At 49.8% G+C, this 20,410-nt stretch overlaps 2 protein-coding genes across 2 annotated transcripts; both read right to left on the bottom strand.

The window, feature by feature from the left end:
- Positions 1-328: 328 nt before the first annotated feature.
- Pycr2 (pyrroline-5-carboxylate reductase 2) lies at positions 329-4,093 on the bottom strand. Its single transcript, XM_032915488.1, has 7 exons — positions 3,851-4,093; positions 3,583-3,653; positions 2,393-2,572; positions 2,054-2,275; positions 1,758-1,850; positions 1,491-1,654; positions 329-954 (listed from the first exon to the last, which is right to left on the bottom strand). The coding sequence occupies exons 1-7, from the start codon at positions 3,915-3,917 to the stop codon at positions 789-791; spliced, it is 963 nt and encodes a 320-aa protein (XP_032771379.1). The 5' UTR covers positions 3,918-4,093; the 3' UTR covers positions 329-788.
- Positions 4,094-10,250: 6,157 nt separating this feature from the next.
- Positions 10,251-14,924, bottom strand: LOC116911721 (left-right determination factor 2). The gene is made up of 4 exons (XM_032915694.1): positions 14,617-14,924; positions 13,672-13,918; positions 13,197-13,436; positions 10,251-10,802 (listed from the first exon to the last, which is right to left on the bottom strand). Exons 1-4 carry the CDS (start codon positions 14,864-14,866, stop codon positions 10,439-10,441), a joined length of 1,101 nt encoding a protein of 366 aa, XP_032771585.1. The 5' UTR covers positions 14,867-14,924; the 3' UTR covers positions 10,251-10,438.
- Positions 14,925-20,410: the final 5,486 nt, after the last annotated feature.

Genomic DNA, 20,410 nt, shown 5'->3' with positions numbered 1-20,410 from the left:
TCCCCAGCTCTGGAAAAAAAAAAAAAAAAGTAAAGAAAAAGCTTGTTGGGGTGGGGGTGGAGCACACTTTTTATCCTAGCACTTGAGGAGGCAAAGGCAGTCAGATCTCTGTGAATTCAAGGTTAGAGGCCAGTCTGATCTATAGAGTGAGTTCCAGGACAGTCAGGATTACAGAGAAACCCTTTGAAAGAAAAAGGAAGGAAGGAAGGAAGGAAGGGAGGAAGGAAGGAAGGAAGGAAGGAAGGAAGGAAGGAAGGAAGAAAACAGGCAGAAGCAAGAGGATTGCCACAAGTCAAGGCCAGCCTGGGCTACCCAGTGAGACTAGAACTCAAAAATAAATAAGCTCTTTATTAAAGCAGCTCAAACTAGCCCAGAACATCACCTTCTAGGTGACACCTGTACAGAAGAGCTAAGCGAAAAGGTCTTGGGATTCCCCACATCCACCTGCAACACCCAGCCACATGCTTCTTTTGCACGTTTTTAATTCAGAGGATTCCTGTTTCCTCTCACCTCACCTGGAGGTCAAACTGAACCACCCTTGGATCTAACTAAAGTTCTCCACAGACTTCTGTTGAGGGGGATGCAGACTCCAGGGCCTCCGCCTCTCTCAGAGAGGCACGCTGGGCTCTCTAGCTTCTGGCATCAGCTGCCTCTTCAGAGCGCCTTCTGCCACAGGACAAGAGAAGGACTTGGTGGCACCAGGTGAACAGACTAAGCAGCTTTCACCCCCAGACCTAAGCCTGCCCTCCCTGTACTACAGGGGACAGGGACACCCCACAGACGACTCCTCACTCCCTCTTGCTTCCCTGGGCAGGGTTTCTTGTAAGGAGTTTCCCTGAGCTGGGTGGGGCCAGCGTGGACACCGTGGGTGACTCCAGCTTCACTCTGTCCAGGAGGGTCTTCTTAAGGGCGGCAGGGGACACCTTTTCTTGGTCAGCCATGGACTGCAGCTCTCTGTAAACAAAGCCCCATCAGGAAGCTGATAAACCTCGGAGCCAGAGCTTTGAGCCTCCCCCACCTTCCCCAGATATAGAGCCCCAGACTCTCAGCCTGACACCACCAAGACTTGGGCTCTCAAACCAGAGGAGCTCCAAGCTTCCCAAGAGTCCTATTTAACTAACAGGGGGTATCAGTCATCTCGTGCAATTAAAGCTAGCTACATGTTTCAGTGATATCTGTGACCACACAAGAAAAAAAGTATAGGAAGTTATAGGGCTTGAAGTCAGTCAGGAGTTGAATCCCACCTCCACCATTGAACAGTTAGATCTTGAATGTCCCCATCTACAAATCAAAGCTAATCATAGCCATCAGGAGTGTGATAAGAAACTAAGTAAAGGAAAGGTAGCAAACCCTTGGCCAAAGGAAGCTTGAAACCATGATAACCAACAGAGGACAGACCACTCGTGAAACCTTCAGGAGTAACAGCAGCCCACCCCAGGGTAGGCTGGAAACGGAAGAACTCAGTCTGGGGAGAGCGGGGCCTCGCGCACCTTGTTCGAATACAGGAGGCCTCAACTGCATTGATGAGCAGAGAGCGGAAGCCCCCACTCTCCAGGAAGTGCAGGGCATGGATGGTGGCCCCCCCAGGGGAGCAGACGTTGTCCTTGAGCTGGCCCGGATGGTCCTCTGAATCCAGCAGCATCTTAGCTGCTCCCTGAGGCACAAAGAAAAAGAATTAGACCCAGCCTACGCCCAGCTCAGTGCCGCCCCCCACCCCCAAAACACAACCCTAAAACCAAACACGCAAACACACGAACCAGCAACGCCTGAGCTCCCAGTCGGACTGCCAGGCGCCGTGGCACGCCCATCTTCACCCCGCCGTCTGCCAGCGCATCCAGGGCCATAAACGCCTGTGGAGATACCCTCTGAACCCTGGGAAACGAGCATCCACGCACCACACCCCAGAGGCTGCTTTCTCTGACGACTGGAACGAATCCTAAAGGTCAGCACCTTCCACCAGCCAGTCGTGTCCAAGAGACGTGCCAGCTGCCCCCTCCCCCGCCCCCAGCCCCTCCTATTCCTGCAAGCCAATGGGCAGGTGAGGACCACTCACGTAGGCGGGCCCGCTGCCGCTGAGCCCGGTGATAGCATCTATGAGGTCTTCCTCCACCTCTGTGCAGAAGCCCACACTGCTCATCAGCTGCTCCAGAAGCTTCCCATCTTCCACCAGAGCATGGGTGCCTGTGGCGTACACAGTGGCCCCCTCTCGGACCACCACAGGCGTGTTGGTCATGCAGCGGATCACTTTGGGGGCTGGCTGGAAAGCCATCAGCTTCTAGAGGAGGACAGCAAGCCAAATGAGTGTCCAGGGGGCACAGCTCCCCCAGGTCACCATCAGCAGCCACTCCCAGGCCATCCCTCCCCTCACACACGGACACCCGGGAGTCAGCACCTTCTCCACAGAACTGATGGTGACGCCAGCCGCACAGGAGACCACGATGTGCCTCTCCTGCACGTCAGCCCCGATCTCATCCAGGATGAAAGGGATAATGTGGGGCTTCACAGCCAGGAACAGGACGTCACTGTGCCGCACCGTGTCCTTATTGCTTCGGGTCAGATTCACACCCATCTTCTGCAGGAGGAGGTTAACCCTGTCAGTAGTGCTTGGTAATATGGCTGAGCCCCATGCCACCCATGGAACAGCCAACCCTCTCTGCCAGTGCAGCCAACACTCTCTTCTGTGCCTTCGGGGCTCCAGGGACTAACCCCAAATGACAGTTTTCCTTTCCTGCCACTGGGCAAGTTAAGTACAGATGTTACTTGGCAAACTTCTCCACAATGGAGCCAGAAAAGCGGCTGCTCCCTCAACCCAGAAACCTCATACCTCTCTGCCATGTGAGAACTGGTGTAAAGAGCTCAGGGAGAGAGGCGAAATGTCAGCACCCACAGTCTGGGAGCAGAGCTGCAAAGCCCACTCCCAACCTAGCAGCTGTTTACCAGAGTAACAAGCCTCCACAGGGCTCCCTCTAGGGCTCTGAGGTGAGTATCAGGGCCCTACAGAGTTGGAGACATGAGCCTACTAGGCACAAACATGAGCTGCCTGACCTGTCCCACACTGGCCAGATGTTATAAGTCTCCGGACCTTAAGCTTTATTGAGAGAAACTAAGTAACTCACCAAGTCCTTTCCCGACCCTGTCATTTTCAATAGCAAAGGGCTACAGAAAATGAGGAAAAGCCTCTGAGTGGTTGACTAAACACAGATAATCAATGAAGAAAATAATAATATTTCTGCCTCACTGGGTGACTTACGCCTGTAATCCCAACGCTTGGGAAACTGAAGCAGTATTTTCCGGACTGAGACGCCAACACGGACTATGCAGTGAATTCAGAGCAAAGCAAACTAACAAACAAAAAGAATCTTTCTTATATGCCTCCTTTCACACCAGTGTCTGGAACTAACTTTGCCTGGGGGCTCCCACCACACAAGGCTGCCTCTGAGAAGGTGCAGGGCTTATAAAGATGACCTCCCCTGGGGAGGGTCAGAGTCAGCCAGTCTCCGGGCATCTCAGGTGACGTTTTGTTTTGTTTTGTTTTTTCCCCAGGTCCTCTACCTCTTGCTCACTCCCCTCCATCCCGCCTACCCTGAGCGCAGACACCGTGGGCAGGTCCATTTCCGGGGAGCTGGCTATTATCTTGTGAGCCGACAGGACGCCTGCAGAGAACAAAGTTTTTCAGCTGTGGATCATGGCCCAATCATGCAGCCCACAATGGAAGCCCACAGCAGCTCCACCAGTGCGGGCCTCCGACGCTATGCTCCACGTAAATGGCTGCAAATCTACCATCCATTCACATTCACTCACTCACCCACCCACCCACTCTGGTGAGAGGGAGGGCTGACCACGCGCTCACCCGCGGCCGTGAAGCCCCGCGCTAGAGCACAGGCCAGCTGGCCCGCGCCGATGAAACCCACGCTCATGGCTGCAGGATCCCGGCGAGCGCCGACCCCGAGACTCTGGGAATCCGGGGCTCAGTGTCTGCGCGTGGAAAAAGACGGATCCGAATTGCTCGCAACAGCTTTCAAACCGGGATGCACTGGACAAACTGTTAGACAGGCCCTAAGAATCCCAGAGCATCCACCGCCAAATACGCAGCCTCCGGTTGGCCACGTGTCCCAAGCAACCAATCCGAGGCTAGAATCTAGGTGAGGCCCAATCGGAAGCGCCGTCAGGCCGTGAGCCCGCCTCCTGCTCGCGCGGCGGGTGGAACCTGTAGCTCCGCTGGACCCTGTCTGCCTGGACCTGCCTGGGACGCTGGGGATTCCTGGTTAGAAGAGTTGGCTTCTAACGCTGATCCAGGAGTGAGATCTCCAAAACGCCTATTAGAGATGAACCTCACATGGACACCAGGCTACAGCAAGCCTGCTTCAGCATGCTCCTTCCGAAGTAGAACTAGGTAGAAAAGATGAATTACTATATCGTGATTTCTTGGTTTATTTATTGATTTCCTTAAAGCCCTGCTTGTACTGCCTGTTTGCTCAAAATGACTTTTCTTGCTACCCAGAACAGAATGACCTGGAGAAACAGCTGAGACGATGAGAAACGACTGGCACTTTGGTTTCTGTAACGCCTTGCCTGTCTGCCCACCCTACCTTGTGGTTTTAGAGTATCTAAAAGAGACCCAGCATCGAAGCCTTTCAGGAGCGGTCCTGACTTCGGATCACCGCTGACGTCTCTCTTCCACTCGTATTGTAGTGTTTATTCCAGGAAGATTCTCCAAACATGCCCAGACACATCGGAGGGCGCTGGAACAGTTGCAGGTTGAGTTTGACTTTTGGAGAGTGTCTCACGTACAGGCTGGTCCCGAACTAGTGACTTTCCTGTCACATCCTCATCCTCTTGAGGGATGGGATTATAGGGGTGTATAAGTAAATTTCTATAGTATACAAATCATAAGCAGTTCCCCAATGCCACCGAAACGTTATTTTATACAAGATTTTAACGTGTATTTATTCCACTCATGGATGTACCCATTGAGCCAGGTTCTGGGGATACTGTGGTGAACAAACTGCTAAACTGGAAAGTTTTTTTTTTGTTGTTGTTTTGTTTTGTTTTGTTTTTGGCTAGAGTATTGCTTTGGGTGAATGAGTCTTTTTTTTTTTTTTTTTCCCCCCGGAGCTGGGGACCGAACCCAGGGCCTTGCACTTGCTAGGCAAGTGCTCTACCACTGAGCTAAATACCCAACCCCTAGAGTATTGCTTTGTTGCCGGGCTGGGCTTAAGTTCCTAAGCTCTAGGACCTTCCTACCAGTCTTCCCAGAAGCGCAAACAGCTTGCACTCTATCTGCCTTCTTGTAGTCTGTTACAGTGAGGTAGAAGAATGCCTACGCCTACCTCCTCACCCCACCCCCACCCGCCCCACCAAGGGCCCGACTCTGACCCTGCTGTCCTGCTTGGGTGTCCTCACGGCTGGCGTCTGTCTCAAAGGTGTTCTCCCCTTCCTGTACTCACCTCCCAGCCAATAGGAAAACGAATTCAACCTCCTCCCCCCCTCCTCCTATGTTCTCCGCCCCCCAACGTTATTTCTTTTTTTTTTTTTTTTTTTTTTTTTAAACAATTTATTTTCTTTTCTTTTTTTTTTTTAAAGATTTATTTTCTGTATATGAGTACACTGTCGCTGGCTTCAGACACACCAGAAGAGGGAATCAGATCTCATTGCAGATGGTTGTGAGCCACCATGTGGTTGCTGGGATTTGAACTCAGGACCTCTGGAAGAGTAATCTGTGCTTTTAACCACTGAGCCATCTCTCCAGCCCCCAACGTTATTTCTATCAGGGCCTCCGGGCCTTCCTCTAGTCTTATCCTAAGTCACAGGCCTGCCCCTTCGGATGACTAGGAAGATCTAGGCGATGAGACGGAATACTGAGGTGCCTCCAGCGAGGCAGATGGCCAGTCTCTAGCAGCCTGCCCTCCCTCACCTTCGGCTATCACTCCAAGATTAGATTCAGTAGAAAGCTGTCCTTTTTTTTTTTTTTTTTTACCTTTTCAGTACTTCAGATGGAAGCCAGGCTTTTACACATCGGGCATGGGGCTGAGCACTGACCTGTACTTCAGCACCGACTTCAGTCTCACCACCTAGGGAGGACCAATATGACATTTTCCCCCCAACAATGAGGACATCTTAAAATAGATTTTAGTCTTGCTGTTTTTGTTAGAGCAGTTCAGCGGGATAAGCTAGGATGGTTTGGTTGTGCAGATCTTGTAATGGCATCGGTCTGGAGGCATAGGCAGGAGGTTTGAAAGTTCCAGGCCATTCTGGGATATATGACGGAAGAAATCCTGCCTCAAAAAATGAATTAAAATTCCAGTTTATTGTAGGAAGGCTGGGAATATAGCTCAGTAGGTAGCATTTATGAAGGATCAGGCTCCTTCTCTCTACTGCATAACCCAGTGAAATGGTGCAATCCCAGCATTTGAGAGGGTCAAAAGTTCAAGGTCACTCTTGGCTATACACCCTGCCTTGGGACCCTGTCTCAAACAAACAAAAAATTAAGAATGAGACAAGACTATTTCATACATAGAAGAGATTAAAATAAACAATAATTTTATAGATAAAACTGATGAAACTTTTTACCTTTGGATTTTGTAACCATGTGGCGCAAACCAATGACATGTAGTGTGGTTAAGTGTAGACTGGAGTAGGCTGGGCCACAGGCCACACAAGCCGTTAGACCCAGTCCTCTGAGGCAGAGGCAGACAGATCTCGAAGTTCCAGGCCAGCATGGTCTACAAAGTGAGTTCCATGACAGCCAGGGCTACAAAGACCCTATTAAAAAAAGGGGTGGGGGTTGGGGATTTAGCTCAGCGGTAGAGCACTTGCCTAGCAAGAACAAGGCCCTGGGTTCGGTCCCCAACTCCGAAAAAAAAAAAAAAAAAAAAAAAAAAGGAAATGCAGACAGACCAAAGAAAGACTGACAAGTTTGGCTTTACCAGGGTTTGCTCGGCTACTAGAGCAATAGCAGCGTTATTTGCAAACTCTAGTTCAGAGCGCCACCTAGTGTTAAGGAGCTAGAAATGGCTGTAGACTCCAGCAACAAAGGCACCAGCAAAACCAGCCGGGAAAAGTATATTTATTTAATCTCTACTCTTCCCTTGCTCTTAACAAGGAATCTGCTGTTCTTGATGTCCAGCCGTGGGACGAATTGCTTCAAAAAGTGTTTTCATTGATGTGGGCGGGTAATGTGTGTGCATGTATACCTGTGTATCATGTGCATGCCTGGTACCCACAGAGGCCAGAAGACAATGTTGGATCCTGTGGAAATTGAGTGACACACGATTGTGAGTTGCCATTCTGTGTGTTAGGAATTGAACCTGGATCCCCTGGAAGCGTAGCCAGTGCTTAGCCATCTCCCCGTCCCCAAGGATGGCTTTAAAAAAATTAAAAAACCAGTCTAGCACATAAATACTCTAGTCAAGATACAAAGGACTAGTCTCTGTGCATTAGTTACAAGAATTTATTTTTAAGACTTTGATACAGAGTTTCTCCTTATAACAGCCCTGGCCGTCCTATAAAATTTGCTTTGTAGACCAGGCTGGCTTCAAACTCAGAGAGATCCACCTGCCTCTACCTCCTGGAGGTTAAAGGTGTGTGCCACCCTGCCTGGCTTCGGTTACAAAGATTTAACCGACAACACACATGATAGACACATTGTTGCCTAGCCAAGCTCCACAAATGCTTGCTTACCACACAACCATATCCTCCTCTCCATGGCAAGGGACAAAATACTTTCTAAAGAGGAAGCTTATGCAACTATTCAAACTAATATTTCAAATGAGAGCTGCATGGGGAATTTAAACTTAGCTACTGTGGCCTTCAAGCTTCCAAACTTGAGAGACTTTGGTTATCCCCCATCTTCCGATCTTGTTGCCATCATTACCCATCATCCCCTTCTGTTGAGAGTCCTCAAAATGAGGTAAGACACTGTGTAAAGCGTCCCTTTAATTTTGTTTCATCAGATTATTTATGTTTCTTTTTTTGCTAAATATAGAAAGCATCCTGTCCATGCATACACTTTCTGAAGGTAGTTCTCTAGGGGGACATTAAACACACCTGGGCCATGCTGACTCTGGAGTAGCACGTAATGTTAGAAGCTGTCTGCTCCCTGAGGCCATGAAGCTTCAGAGTTGAAGCCCTCTGCTCCTTTTTAAGCCAATTGAGTAACTCGTAGGCTTCTGTATTGCCTTGAGACGCCTGCTTGTGGTCAGTTCTGGAAGCTAAATATTTGACTTCCTGACCAGTGTCCCAGCCTATAGCCCTTCTCCCTGCCTTTAGTACTCTTAGAACGAGGGCCTCAGACTACTCGTAAAAACCTACAGCGGGCTGATCATGATAGTGAATGCCTTTAAGTCAGCACTTGGGAAGCAGAGCAGGAGTAGTTTTGAGTTTGAGACCATCCTGGGCTACGTATTGAGACCTCGTCTCAAGAGGAAAAAAAAAGTCTGGAATAGGTCAATACCTCGTGGGCTCTTTCCAGATATCCTCCTATCTAGGGCTTGTTGGAATTCTTCTGTTTGTTTTGTGTGAATGAATTTAAATATCACTTGTCTAGGTCCAGCCTGGACACAGGATCCGAGTTCTCAGCTGGAAGCAGGGATCTCTGGAAGGCACATAATAAACAGACACAGACAACTTTTCTGGTACAAATCGCCAGGCAAAATTTCAAGGCTCAAGCACGTTCTCTCTCTCTCTCTCTCTCTCTCTCTCTCTCTCTCTCTCTCTCTCTCTCTCTTTCTCTCTCTCTCTCTCTCTGTCGTCCACAGCTTGAGGATGCACCTATTCCGAATTCTCCTTCGAATACTGCTTTCTCTTGTGAGCTTTTCTTATCTCCAGCCTCAACACTCCCACACCCCTCTGTGTGTTCCCCTTTCACTCACACACACCCTCTCCATACACTCTCCTCACACTCTCTCCACTTGCCCCACACTCACCCCATGCACACCTCATGCACACACCACTCTCTCTCCACTCGCTCACTCTCTCATATGCCTGTTTCTTGCCCCAGTCTTTTCTTGTTACTCCAGAAGCAGGTAGAATAAACAGACATTGTATAATCATTGCCAAATCAAATTCAAAAGAATAGCCACATTCCACAAAGAATCAAGAATTATAATTGTTCCCCAAAGTTTCAAGCTTCCCCAATTCCCAGGCCTGTGGCCAAATAATCATAGTTGCAAACTTATCATTATTAAACTTTAACTTTTGATTTATTTTACTTCAGAGCTCCGAGGTCACTACCTGCATTTTCCTGTGAAGTTTCAATGATAAATGACATGGCCAAAGTTGCCAGGCAGTGGCCAGAAAGAGTTGAGTTAACCCTTAACTCAGCAGTTCCTCTGGCTTTCTGCTTCTGCACATTGCACACAATGACTCTCCTCAGAGTTCCATTGTTCTGACTTAGTTTTACTAGTATATCATTTTATTTATTCTATACTTCCTTATCCAGGAACCACTCTCAAATGTTATGTAAAACTTATTTCCTAACTTCAATAACTTTTACCTTCCTTGGGGTCCCAGTGTTGGCTCTATTTCATTTTCTAATGATTTCTTCAAACTTTCCTTGCAAGTCAAACATTAATCCGGAACTACCATTGTGAAGTTATTACATTGTTTCCAAGAGGAGAGCACACAGCATGTACCCGGGCCATTGGGACTGTGCTGTGCTGTGTCCTATGCCTCCGTTTTTAATTGTTTAAGAATCATTACATCGAGGAACATCTAGTTTCACAAAATTCACCAGAGCAGGAGAAGGGAGTCAGATATAGTAGAATAATTTTGCACACCAAGGCCAACTGAAAAGCAGTCAGGTACAAATGAAACCTATACAGCCGTTATCCAGGGCTAAGGTTAGGCAAAATGGGAACAACTGTTTTTTACAAAGAGCTGCAGAGGGCTACTGAGATGTCTCCATCCTGGCCTACTGGGGGCTGTCCCTTATTTCAGATGGCTGGTCCCAGATGCCATCCTTTTATACAAGGAGCTGCTGTGAGCTTCTGAGATGACTCCATTGCAGCCTGCTGTGGGCAGTCTCTGCCATGGTATGCTGTCCCCAGCAATCACTGTGTGAGAGTAAATTAGCTTTGATTCCCCTGTTCTCACCATAGGGTTTTGTTACACAGTTAGCTGAGAATTGGCCAGAAGACAGACTCAGCTGGGAACGTTCTCACCACATAACCATGTCCTCTGCTAAGTGGAGCTGGGGTGTCCTACTGGAGTGACGTGATTCACTCATGTAAGTGCTTAAGCTGAGTGATGGACAAGGACTGTAGGGCAAAGATAAAGTGTGGGTACTAAGTTAGGACAATAAAGCTGTAGACACGGGGTTGGGGATTTAGCTCAGTGGTAGAGCGCTTGCCTAGCAAGCGCAAGGCCCTGGGTTCGGTCCCCAGCTCTGAAAAAAAGAAAAGAAAAGAAAAAGAAAAAAAAAAAAACTGTAGATACGGCACTACAGATCTATCCCCCTAGGTATGAGCGCCCCATCCGAGGCACAGCTACAAGTCTGCACCCTCATGTTGGGCAGGCTGACCACTTGAGGCCTGGTCTTGCCGTCCTCCTTTATGCTGACAATCATGGGCAGGGAAGTCATCTCTGAGGCCACACACTGCCGAGGCCCCAGAAATGGCCACCCGATGGTCAGAGACTCTGGCAGCTGCCGGCAACTGCCCACACATTCATAAATGAGGAACCCTGGGGGTTCTAGGATCCAGTTCTCAGCCCACTTCATCCCCTGCAGGTCCAGGTACATCTCCTTGCGACAGCATCGGGTGCCTTCAGTCACTGGTGTCTCGGGGTCACAATTGCCTTGAGCTCTATAGGGGTGAGAGATCAAAAGTCACCTGACAGGGCAGAGGTCAAGAGCATCTGGGAGGGAGTCCTACCAGCCATTTCCTAAGGTATTCAAAGAATATGAAGGTTAAAGAACAAATAAATGGGGGTTGGGGATTTAGCTCAGTGGTAGAGCGCTTGCCTAGCATGCGCAAGGCCCTGGGTTCGGTCCCCAGCTCCAAAAAAAGAAAAGAAGAAAAAAAAAAAACAAATAAATGTCTACAACATAAAGTAAGCTACTGGTTACTAAAGGTCTTGGTGTGCCAGGGCCATGTATGGCCTACGTGTTATCTCAGGTGATATTTTTTTTTTCTTTTCTTTTTTTTCGGAGCTGGGGACCGAACCCAGGGCCTTGCGCTTGCTAGGCAAGCGCTCTTCCACTGAGCCAAATCCCCAACCCCTCAGGTGATATTTATACTCCATCTTCAGAAGACTCCTGAAGGAAGTTCTAGTCTTAGCCTTGTTATACCTGAGGACACTGAGACCCAAAGGTGTTCAGTGATGTGACAGAGGGCCCACGAAAAGCAGAGCAAAATAGAGCCTAACTTCATGACAAAGGCCTGGTCTTAAGCATTCCCCACTTGTCCTCAGTGTCCAGTGTCCATGGGAGATGGCCTCCAGAAAGCCCAGAGATACCAAAATAGTATAGCCTGTACCTATGCCCTATGCACACCCTCCTGTAAGCTTTGAACCATACTTGGTTACCTACAATACCTAATAAAGTCCAGCATGGCGATGCCTGCCGTTAATCCCCTTGCACTTGGGAAACAGAGACAGATCAACCTGTACATTTGAGGCCAATCTGATCTGCATGAGTTCCAGGCCAGCTACACAGTGAGACCCTGTCTCAAAAAAATCTAAACAAGAATACCGAAAAGCTTGTTAAAAGTGCGTGCTGCGGGCTGGAGAGATGGCTCAGTGGTTAAGAGCACCCAACTGTTCTTCCAGAGGTCATGAGTTCAATTCCCAGCAACCACATGGTGGCTCACAACCATCTGTAAAGAGATCCGATGCCCTCTTCTGGTGTATCTGAAGACAGCTACAGTGTACTCATATATAATAAATAAATAAATAAATAAATAAATCTTTAAAAAAAAAAAAAGTGCGTGCTGCTGGACCAGGTGATACATGCCTGTAGTCCCAGCACTAGGGAGGTGAAGGTCGGAAGATCGATAGTTCATAGTCATCCTGAGCTATGTAGAGAACTCACGAGCAGCTTGAGTCATACAAGACCCTCGTCTCAAAATACAAAACGAGAACTGGGCAGATTGCTCAATGGGGAAGTGACAAATATGAGACCAGCCTAAGTTCAAATCCCCAGTGTCCACAGAGGGCCAGCAGTGTAGTGGGCCTCGGTAATCTCTATGCCCCTAAAGCATAATAGAAGGTGCAGACAGGAGAACCCCCAGAAGCTTGCAGCCAAGCCGCATGCTAAGTAACAAGGAGCCCCTCTCTCAAACAAGACCTAAGGTAGACACTGATATTCAAAGTCATCCTTTGACCACCACATGCCTACTGTGGAACAAGCATACCACACACACATACACACATGCACACCACACACATACACACCACACACACATACATACCACACTCACACATGCACACCACACACATACGCACCATACACACACATATACACACATACCATACACATGCATATGTACACCACACATATACACACACCACACGTGCACACATGTACCACACACCAAACATACACACACACCATATAAACACACATATACACACCACACATATACTCACACATACACACAACACATATACATACCACACATATGCACACCACACACACATACCACATATACATACACATATATATCATAACATACATATAGACACATGCACACCACACATATACACACCACATACACATACATGCCCCACATAAACACGTACCACACACACCACACACATACACCACATAAACACACACCACACAGAGACACCACACATACATATGCACTACACAAACACACACCACCCACAAACACACACATGCTTTAGCTATCCTCTGTAGACCAGACTGGCCTTTGAACTCAGGGATCTGCCTGCCTCTCCCTTCCAAGTGCAGGATTAAAAAGCATGTGCCACCAACGCCTGTCTTGAAGCTAAAAACCTTCAAAGACTTAATCATGAAGAGGAGAGTGGAAATAGAATGTTATAATTCAATATTATAATACCACTTCTAAACGCACCACTAGAAAATATTATAGGTAGGAATGCATCTCCTGGGGCAGCCTACACAGTCCACACCTGAGCTGATACAAAAACTCGGCGGGCCGGGGCGGGGCGGGGGACAGAGAGGGAGGAGGATCCGGTCTATTGCATCCCTGGCCACCCCACCTCCAGCCTACCCGTAGTCCTTGAGGTCCAGCGTGTGCAGTTCCAGCTGTGGCTCGCCCTTGCCGTCTGGCGTCCCCTGCGCCGCGAACCGGACCAACTTGTGTGCGCTCCAGGTCCCCGGTCCCAGATGCTCCCTCTGCACCGACACCTGGAGCAGCAGCGGCTGCCTCGGCCGGCTCAGCTGCTGCCAGAAGTTCACAGCCTCGGTCACATCGAAGACCTTCCAGCCGCTCTCGTAGATGGACACGAGCCTGAGACACAGCAGCGCGCGTCAGGCGAGGGAACTGGCACGCTGTTAGGGAAGCCCTGGAGGAGTCTGTTCCGTTCTGCCCCACCCCTATCATCTGCTGCTCCCCTCCCCCTGCAGGGTCGAGCCCTGCACTTTCCAACTCTACCAACACACACACACACACACACACACACACACACACACACACACACACACACACACACACTACTACTCCTCCTCCTCCAGCCATCCCCTACCTGGAGTCGATGAGGGCGGTGCGGTTGGAGCCATCCTCACGGACTCTCAGCCACTCGATGGTGACCCGAGCTTGGGCACTGTGAGGGGGCAGCCTCTCAAGCCTCCGGAGAGCTGTTCTGGGCACGGGCTCCTGGAACAGCCGCAGCACGGCCTGCACCAGCTCACTGTTAGGCGGCAGCCGCTGCTCCATGCCGAACACCAGCAGGTGACTGGAGGTCTCTGACACCAGGAACCTGCCTGCCACCTCTGTGGACAAGGACAGAGTCAGCCCGGCCTGCACAGGTACCCAAGACCTCTAGGATGGCCGAGCCACTGTGCTCCGAGTAGGCTAGGACAGAGCCTTTTCAGTTCGATGCGATCGGGGCAAAACCAATTACTTAAAATCTCCAGAAAGAGCTTGTTCACTAAACCTACCCAACCAGGCACAAAGAGCTTTGGGACCCAGAAGTAATGAAGCTGAAGAGAGTCAGGTTCTTACAGGAGCCTGGCCTTGGATCTGACTTTCTTTAGGTCTGATCCCAGTCCTAATAGGGAGAGGCTCCATCTAGGCTCCCCAGCAGGCTACACCGTTCTCAGGACGCTGAGAGTTTTGGTTGCTTTCAACACAAAGTAGTATCAACCAGTAACCCACGTCATTGTTTATAGCACAAGACCCTGTCCCAGGTGGTCCTAGATGGTGACCCCAGAAGTCACACTACTGCCTCCAGAAGAACTGGGCCCCTGCTATGCCTACCCCTACCCTACGATCCTGCTTTTCCCTGCTCTCCCCTTTTCTGAGTCCGGGTCTTGTCAGTCACTCTAGCCTGAGGTACCGCCTCCTGGCCTTGAGAGTCCTCAGTACATGCTTGAACCCCTCAACACACACACACAAAGGGGCCACATTGCCAGAGTGGGTATGGTCGGTCTGCTCTGTCTAAAGACCAGGGACAGCAGGAAAAGCTTACCTCGAAAGTTCTGGCTGAACCTCTTGCCTCGGGAGCGGTCAGCATGACTTCCCTGCAGCAGGGCCACATACTGGGAGCTCACATGGGTAGGGATAGCCATCCCCTCCACATCCACTCTGTCCAGGACCGGGGCCTGGCTGAGCTGCAGCTGCTTCAGGAGACTGCTCAGAACCTGTTCCTCAGTCACCGCTGCCCCAGGGCCAGCCAGGGGCAGTATGCAGAGTGTCCAGCAAAGCCACAGGGACTGCATGGCGCTGCCCAGGAGGAACGGGATATACGTGCCCCTAAAGTGCCCTTGGGATCTAGATGATCTGCTGAGGGCTGGTACTGGCCTTCTTTATAGGTAGCCCTGGGGTGGGGGGCAGGGAGGAAGGACAAGAAAGGTCACACCCCTGGGACCTCCTGGGAACTCAGCACGAGACAAGCCCCTGAGCCCTGAGGAGGGGCTGTCTAGAAAAGGCAGAGAGCTGTCTGGAAGACCCACAGACTGGGATTTCTGGCTTTTGGGGTCGCTGCCTCTCAATACTACCGTTTACGCCTGTAGGAATTTTGACAATATCACACAGTCTGTTTTGTGGGATAGAGAGTTACGGGGGGGGGGCGATGCTGGGGAGGGGAGTGTCTCTTTCACCAGCTGTTGAAGTACTATTAACCTGCATAGCCATGGCTGGGCTGTAAATTTCAGAATCGAGTCTAGGTCAGGCTGACCCCAAACTTGGGACAATCCTCCTCTTTTCATCCCCTGCACACTAGAACTGCAGCTATGCCAGACCGGTTTAAGATTCCTGAAGACTTCTCCGTAGGCCAGTGTAGGTGTAGGTTTTGTCCGTGGAGAAGGAAAGAAGGAGCAGAGTCCTGAATTCCAGCTGGCTCTGGTCACTTTCACAGACGTCTCAGTCAAAGGAACTGTACCCCCACGGGTCAGTCAAGGTTCACCTCGGTCCTCATCCCATCCTACCCTCCCATGCCAGAGTGCGGATAGATGATGCTAGCTAGAGATTTCATAACACAGTCTCAGGTAACATGAAGCCTGCCCATGTCTCTCTGCCCTCAGAGTACTACAGAATGTGCCTTTTCAGACAGCAATTCTTTCTGGGAAGGCTCACCCACTAGGCTCATACCACGAGTGCTCAGGCTTCTGTCTTGCTTATGCCACAGAATTTAGGGACAGGAACCTTCCAAACAGAGGCCAGATCTTCCCAGATGCACGTCCAGTCTAGAGCTGCAGGCACCTGACTGTCCCTACTTCCCCCAGCTCCCATTTTAGAACAGCTGGGGTCTCGATGCTTGGTAAATTTTATAGATTCTTGGTGCCTTCTTTTTAATCATCCAATTTTAATCCCCCAAAGAAGCAGGTGACAATGACGGAAGACCCTGTCTCAAAACAAATACATAACATATGCATGCGTGATACATGTATCACATTGTATGAGTACTCATGTATGCCAGGCCCCATTCCACGCTGAGAGTATGGGATCCACACAGCCCTTACAAGGCAGTTTTTAGTCTCAAGTGTGCCTTTCAGATACTAGTCAGATCAGCGCAGTCACCTGTCACAGTATGCGGTTAGAGGAGACCTTGGTGTACAGATATAATGCATGCACCTCCCAAGGCCTCTTAGGTTCAGATGTCTACGTGTGTGCAAAGGGAAACCGTTCCTAGGTACTCATGGGAGGTGAGCAACAGCCACGGAGGAGCTAAGAGCCAAAGGGCCTAGTGGACAGGAGTCACCTCTGCCTTCTCAGTGGAGGACACTGGCCCCTGGGTATGCCCTGTGTTCTATCAAAACTATTTCTGTCTTTCTCAGACGGCCCTGATAGAAGAGAAAACCCTCTTAGGATCAAGGGCAGCACTGACTCTGGATAACAGCCCAAACTGTCACCACACACACACACACACACACACACACACACACACACACACGCACTCGTGCTTGCGCTCGAGAATTCTCATGTACATATTCATACACGTAGAAGGTTTATAATAGTAAACGGGTGGGCTTAGAACTTGGAAGAGGAGCAGAAATAACAACTCTGAAAGGGCTGAGGGTATTCGTCTCCAGTACAGCATTTGCCTAGCGTTTGCAAGTCCTTGGTTTTGATCTCTACCACTTCGAAGAAAAGAAAAACAAAATCTGTCCCTGATCATAATAGCTAATAAGTCATGTATGCAGGGTGTGTGTGTGTGTGTGTGTGTGTGTGTGTGTGTGTGTGTGTGTGTGTGTGTTGTTTTGTTTTGAGACAGGGTCTCATTTTGTAGTCCAGGCTAGCCTTGTACTCTTACCTCAGCCTCTCTGGTGCCGAGATCATAGGCTTGCACTAGTGTGCCTGGCATTGCTAACTCTTTATCCTGACAGTAACCTGGGGGGTTGGTGGGGAGGTTTGCGTTATTATTTCCACTTTATAGATGAGGACACCAAGGCATAAAACTGTTACATGACCTGTCCAAGGGCAGACAGTGAGTGACAAAGTTAGGGTAATTTGGATATATATGACTTAGAGTTTGGGGTCACATGATAGGCAGGCTGAAATAAGGAAATACAGAAATCCTGACAGCTGGCCCCAGAGAGGGAAGTCCCAGAGTCACAGACCAATGACCTGAGCTGCTTCTCAGTCACTTTTCTCTTCTCTCCCACCTCTGTTTCCAAGGAAACTAGGTAATGCCTCAGAAGGACTTCAAAGGTCTCATTTTGGGGCTGGGGGTAGCTCAGTGGCTGGGTGCTTACCTAGCACAGCAAAACAAAAAACAAAGCCTAATCCCATTCTGGAGCTCAGGTCTCCTAATGAGGATCCCCTGAAATATAAGACCCCCACTCTGTATCCGGCCCAAACAGGCCCTCGGTGGTTGACAAACATGGCTTTCTTCAAAAGGAACGCCGGCTGCCTTCCTTTGCAAGTGATTAACAGGGAAGGGACTTTATGGGATGCTAACATCTGGGGCTTTAGTCGGCCAAACGGCACAGAGGTGTCACATTCACAGGCGAGCAGAACCTTAGTTCTTAGCTCCCTGAAAACTCCTCTGGGCTGGTGTGTTATAAATATGCAAGAGTCCACCACCCTTGCAGTGGGTAAGAGGAAACCCTGTGGCTTATCGTAGCCGGCTTCGTGTCAAAATGTAACACCCAAGGTCTTGCTGTGTGGTTCAATAGGCTTCTATCCCAAGACCGGCGTCTGTGGCCGGTGTCTTCCTGACTCGCTTTTGCACACGGGGGGCTCTCTACCGCCACCTCATGGACACGTTGGGTCTGAGGCCTTCTCCGGCACCCAGAGTGATCTGCTACAGAATTAGCTAGGTCTTGGTCAATTACAGAGATGATAGTAGAAGGTGGAGGACCCTTTCTTTCCTACATTCCTGCTTCCCTAGAGGTCTTCTGGGTGCTTCTGCCCTGGGACAGAGCAGAATTCGGAATTGGGCCCAGGGCAGAACCGGAGCTGCCCAGTCATTATTTGGCCTAAGACCTGGCCCTCTTCCCAATTTAGGGGACGCTCGGGACGCTCCCTGAAATGCAGGAGCCTGGAGAGGTTCAGTACCAATGAAGGAACTGGTCTAGACAAGGCCATCCTCTTTCCCCTGTTAATTTGTAGAATCAGACCTCCCAGAGCAGAAACTGACCATCCAGACAGTGTAGATGTACAGAGAAAACCGTCTCAGAGGGGCCACAGCTTCCTATCGTCGCACAGGATTGGTACACAGACACTCCAACTCAGAGGTCACAGCTCTTCCCACACCTCAAACTGTCTGCTGCTGGCTTTATTGCCAGATGCCAGCCATCAGCCCCGCCGGCGGCTTGGGAACTCAGACAAATCAGGGTCCGGTCCGGATGGGGGCAGGGCAGTGTAAGAAGCAGACAGAAAAACAGAGGGTCTGTTTCCCAAGACTCCTTCCTGGATGTGGATTCCCAGCAGCCCTCAGGGTCGTGTTGAGGAAATACAGCAATTGGGCAATTAGCCACTGCCCAGAGAAGGATACGGATGTGGATTAGGAAACTCTGACAATGGGCAGATTGCTCAAGTAGGGGGAGGGTGGCTACTTTTGTCATGCAAAAGCTAGACCTCTCCCTCGGGTTGTGGATCTGAGAGGGACCGGGTGTCTGAGGTGGAGCCCTGTCAGGCCTGAAAACTGAAAGTTTGTCAAACAGCACCTCTGGTCCTGGACAGCAGACAGCCCTGCTTTTGAAGCATGTAAATCTCACCTCTCTCCCCAAGGCTTCTAAGGCGGGAACAGTCCAGACTCTTTATGAACTACGATTCCTTGAGATGTTGTACATGTGCCCCCTCCCCCACCCCAGCCCTGCCCTTCGGAGCGTCTGTGCAGTGAATCTTCTGAGCGGTTGCAGACACGCTGTGGAAAATTACAAATCCTTAAGGCTACCACCTGCATGTGCGTTCCTTAGGGCTGCTGCACGGGCACCAGTCTCCCCGAGTCCAGTTTGCCCCATCCTCTGGGGCCCAGGGCAAGTCATTCCACATAGTGGGGTACCATGGAGCCTCCATGCAAGCCACCTCTGAGCTTGGGGTTGGCCCTGTGCCCTCCCTTTCCACAGCCTACTGTTCTGTCACCCTCTGCCAGGCATGTGTGTTCCCGGGGTTGCTATTTGAGTCACCTGTGAGACTTGTGGGCTCCCGCACCCCAGCCTGGCCCTCTGCCTGGATTTCACTAGAGACGGGGTCCAGAAATCAGAAGCTAAATATTCTTCTGTTGGAGAAATAGGGCAGAGGGAACAGGGGTGTGTCAAAGCAGTCAGTCCAGTGAGACAAATGTCTAAGTCAGATGAGAGGACTGGTTCCATTCATAGACAACCCAGCCCTCCCAGAGGATGGTACCTCAGCTTCCTGACTGCCTTTGATGTGAAGAAAGGAAAGAATGGGAGAGGGGAAAGAGAAGGTACCACACATAGGACAATAACCTTGACCTTAGCTCTGTTTTGGGTTCTTCTCTGTCTGAAAATTTTAGAGCAGAAACAGACAAATAGTTCTTTTACTTTCTTACTACTCTGAACAGCATCACGTCATATGCAAAAAAAGAGAAAGTATAATACGTAGTTCTCTAAAGCTAACTATGTAAGAAGTCGGGGGACCTATGGAGTCAGAATTATCTAGGGATTGAAGTACTGCTCAATGTTAGCATGCTTGCCTGTATATGCAAAGCCCTGGGTTCAATCCCTAGCAAAGAAAGACAGAGACCGAGAGCAGGAAAAGAGAATAAAAATTAAGGGCTGGCAAGATGGTTTTCAGCACATGAAGATGCTTGCCACCAAGCTAGATGATCCAAATTCAATCCCCAGAATAGAGAACTCACTCCTATAAATTGTCCTCTGATCACTGCAGGAGTGTCATGACTTGTGTGTGTTTGTACTCAATAAATAAGTTAGAAGGAGAGGGGCTGGAGAGATGGCTCAGCAGTTAGGAGCACTGACTGTTCTTCCAGAGGTCCTGAGTTCAAATCCCAGCAACCACATGGTGGCTCACAACCATCTGAAATGAGATCTGATGCCCTCTTCTGGTGTGTCTGAAAACAGCTACAGTGTAGTTATATATAACAAATGAATCTTGAAAGAAAGAAAGGAAGAGAGACAGGGACACAGAGAGGCTCTGACCCCGGGAGTGCACAGTTGAGCTGGGTCAGCTCAGTGTCTGCTGTTCTTCTGGAGGCCCCAGTTTGGTTCCCAGCTTCCACATCAGGTGACTCATAACCTCCCATAACTCCAACTCCAGGGAATTCAACAGCCCCTCCTGGCCTTCTTGGGCACCTGCACACAAGTGGTGGACAGCTGCACAGATACACACACATACAG

This window comes from Rattus rattus, chromosome 10 (genome assembly GCF_011064425.1).
Source record: "Rattus rattus isolate New Zealand chromosome 10, Rrattus_CSIRO_v1, whole genome shotgun sequence".
Lineage (NCBI taxonomy): Eukaryota > Metazoa > Chordata > Mammalia > Rodentia > Muridae > Rattus > Rattus rattus.
The sequence above is the reverse complement of the archived record's forward strand: the minus strand, read 5'-3'. Positions and strand labels throughout refer to the sequence as shown.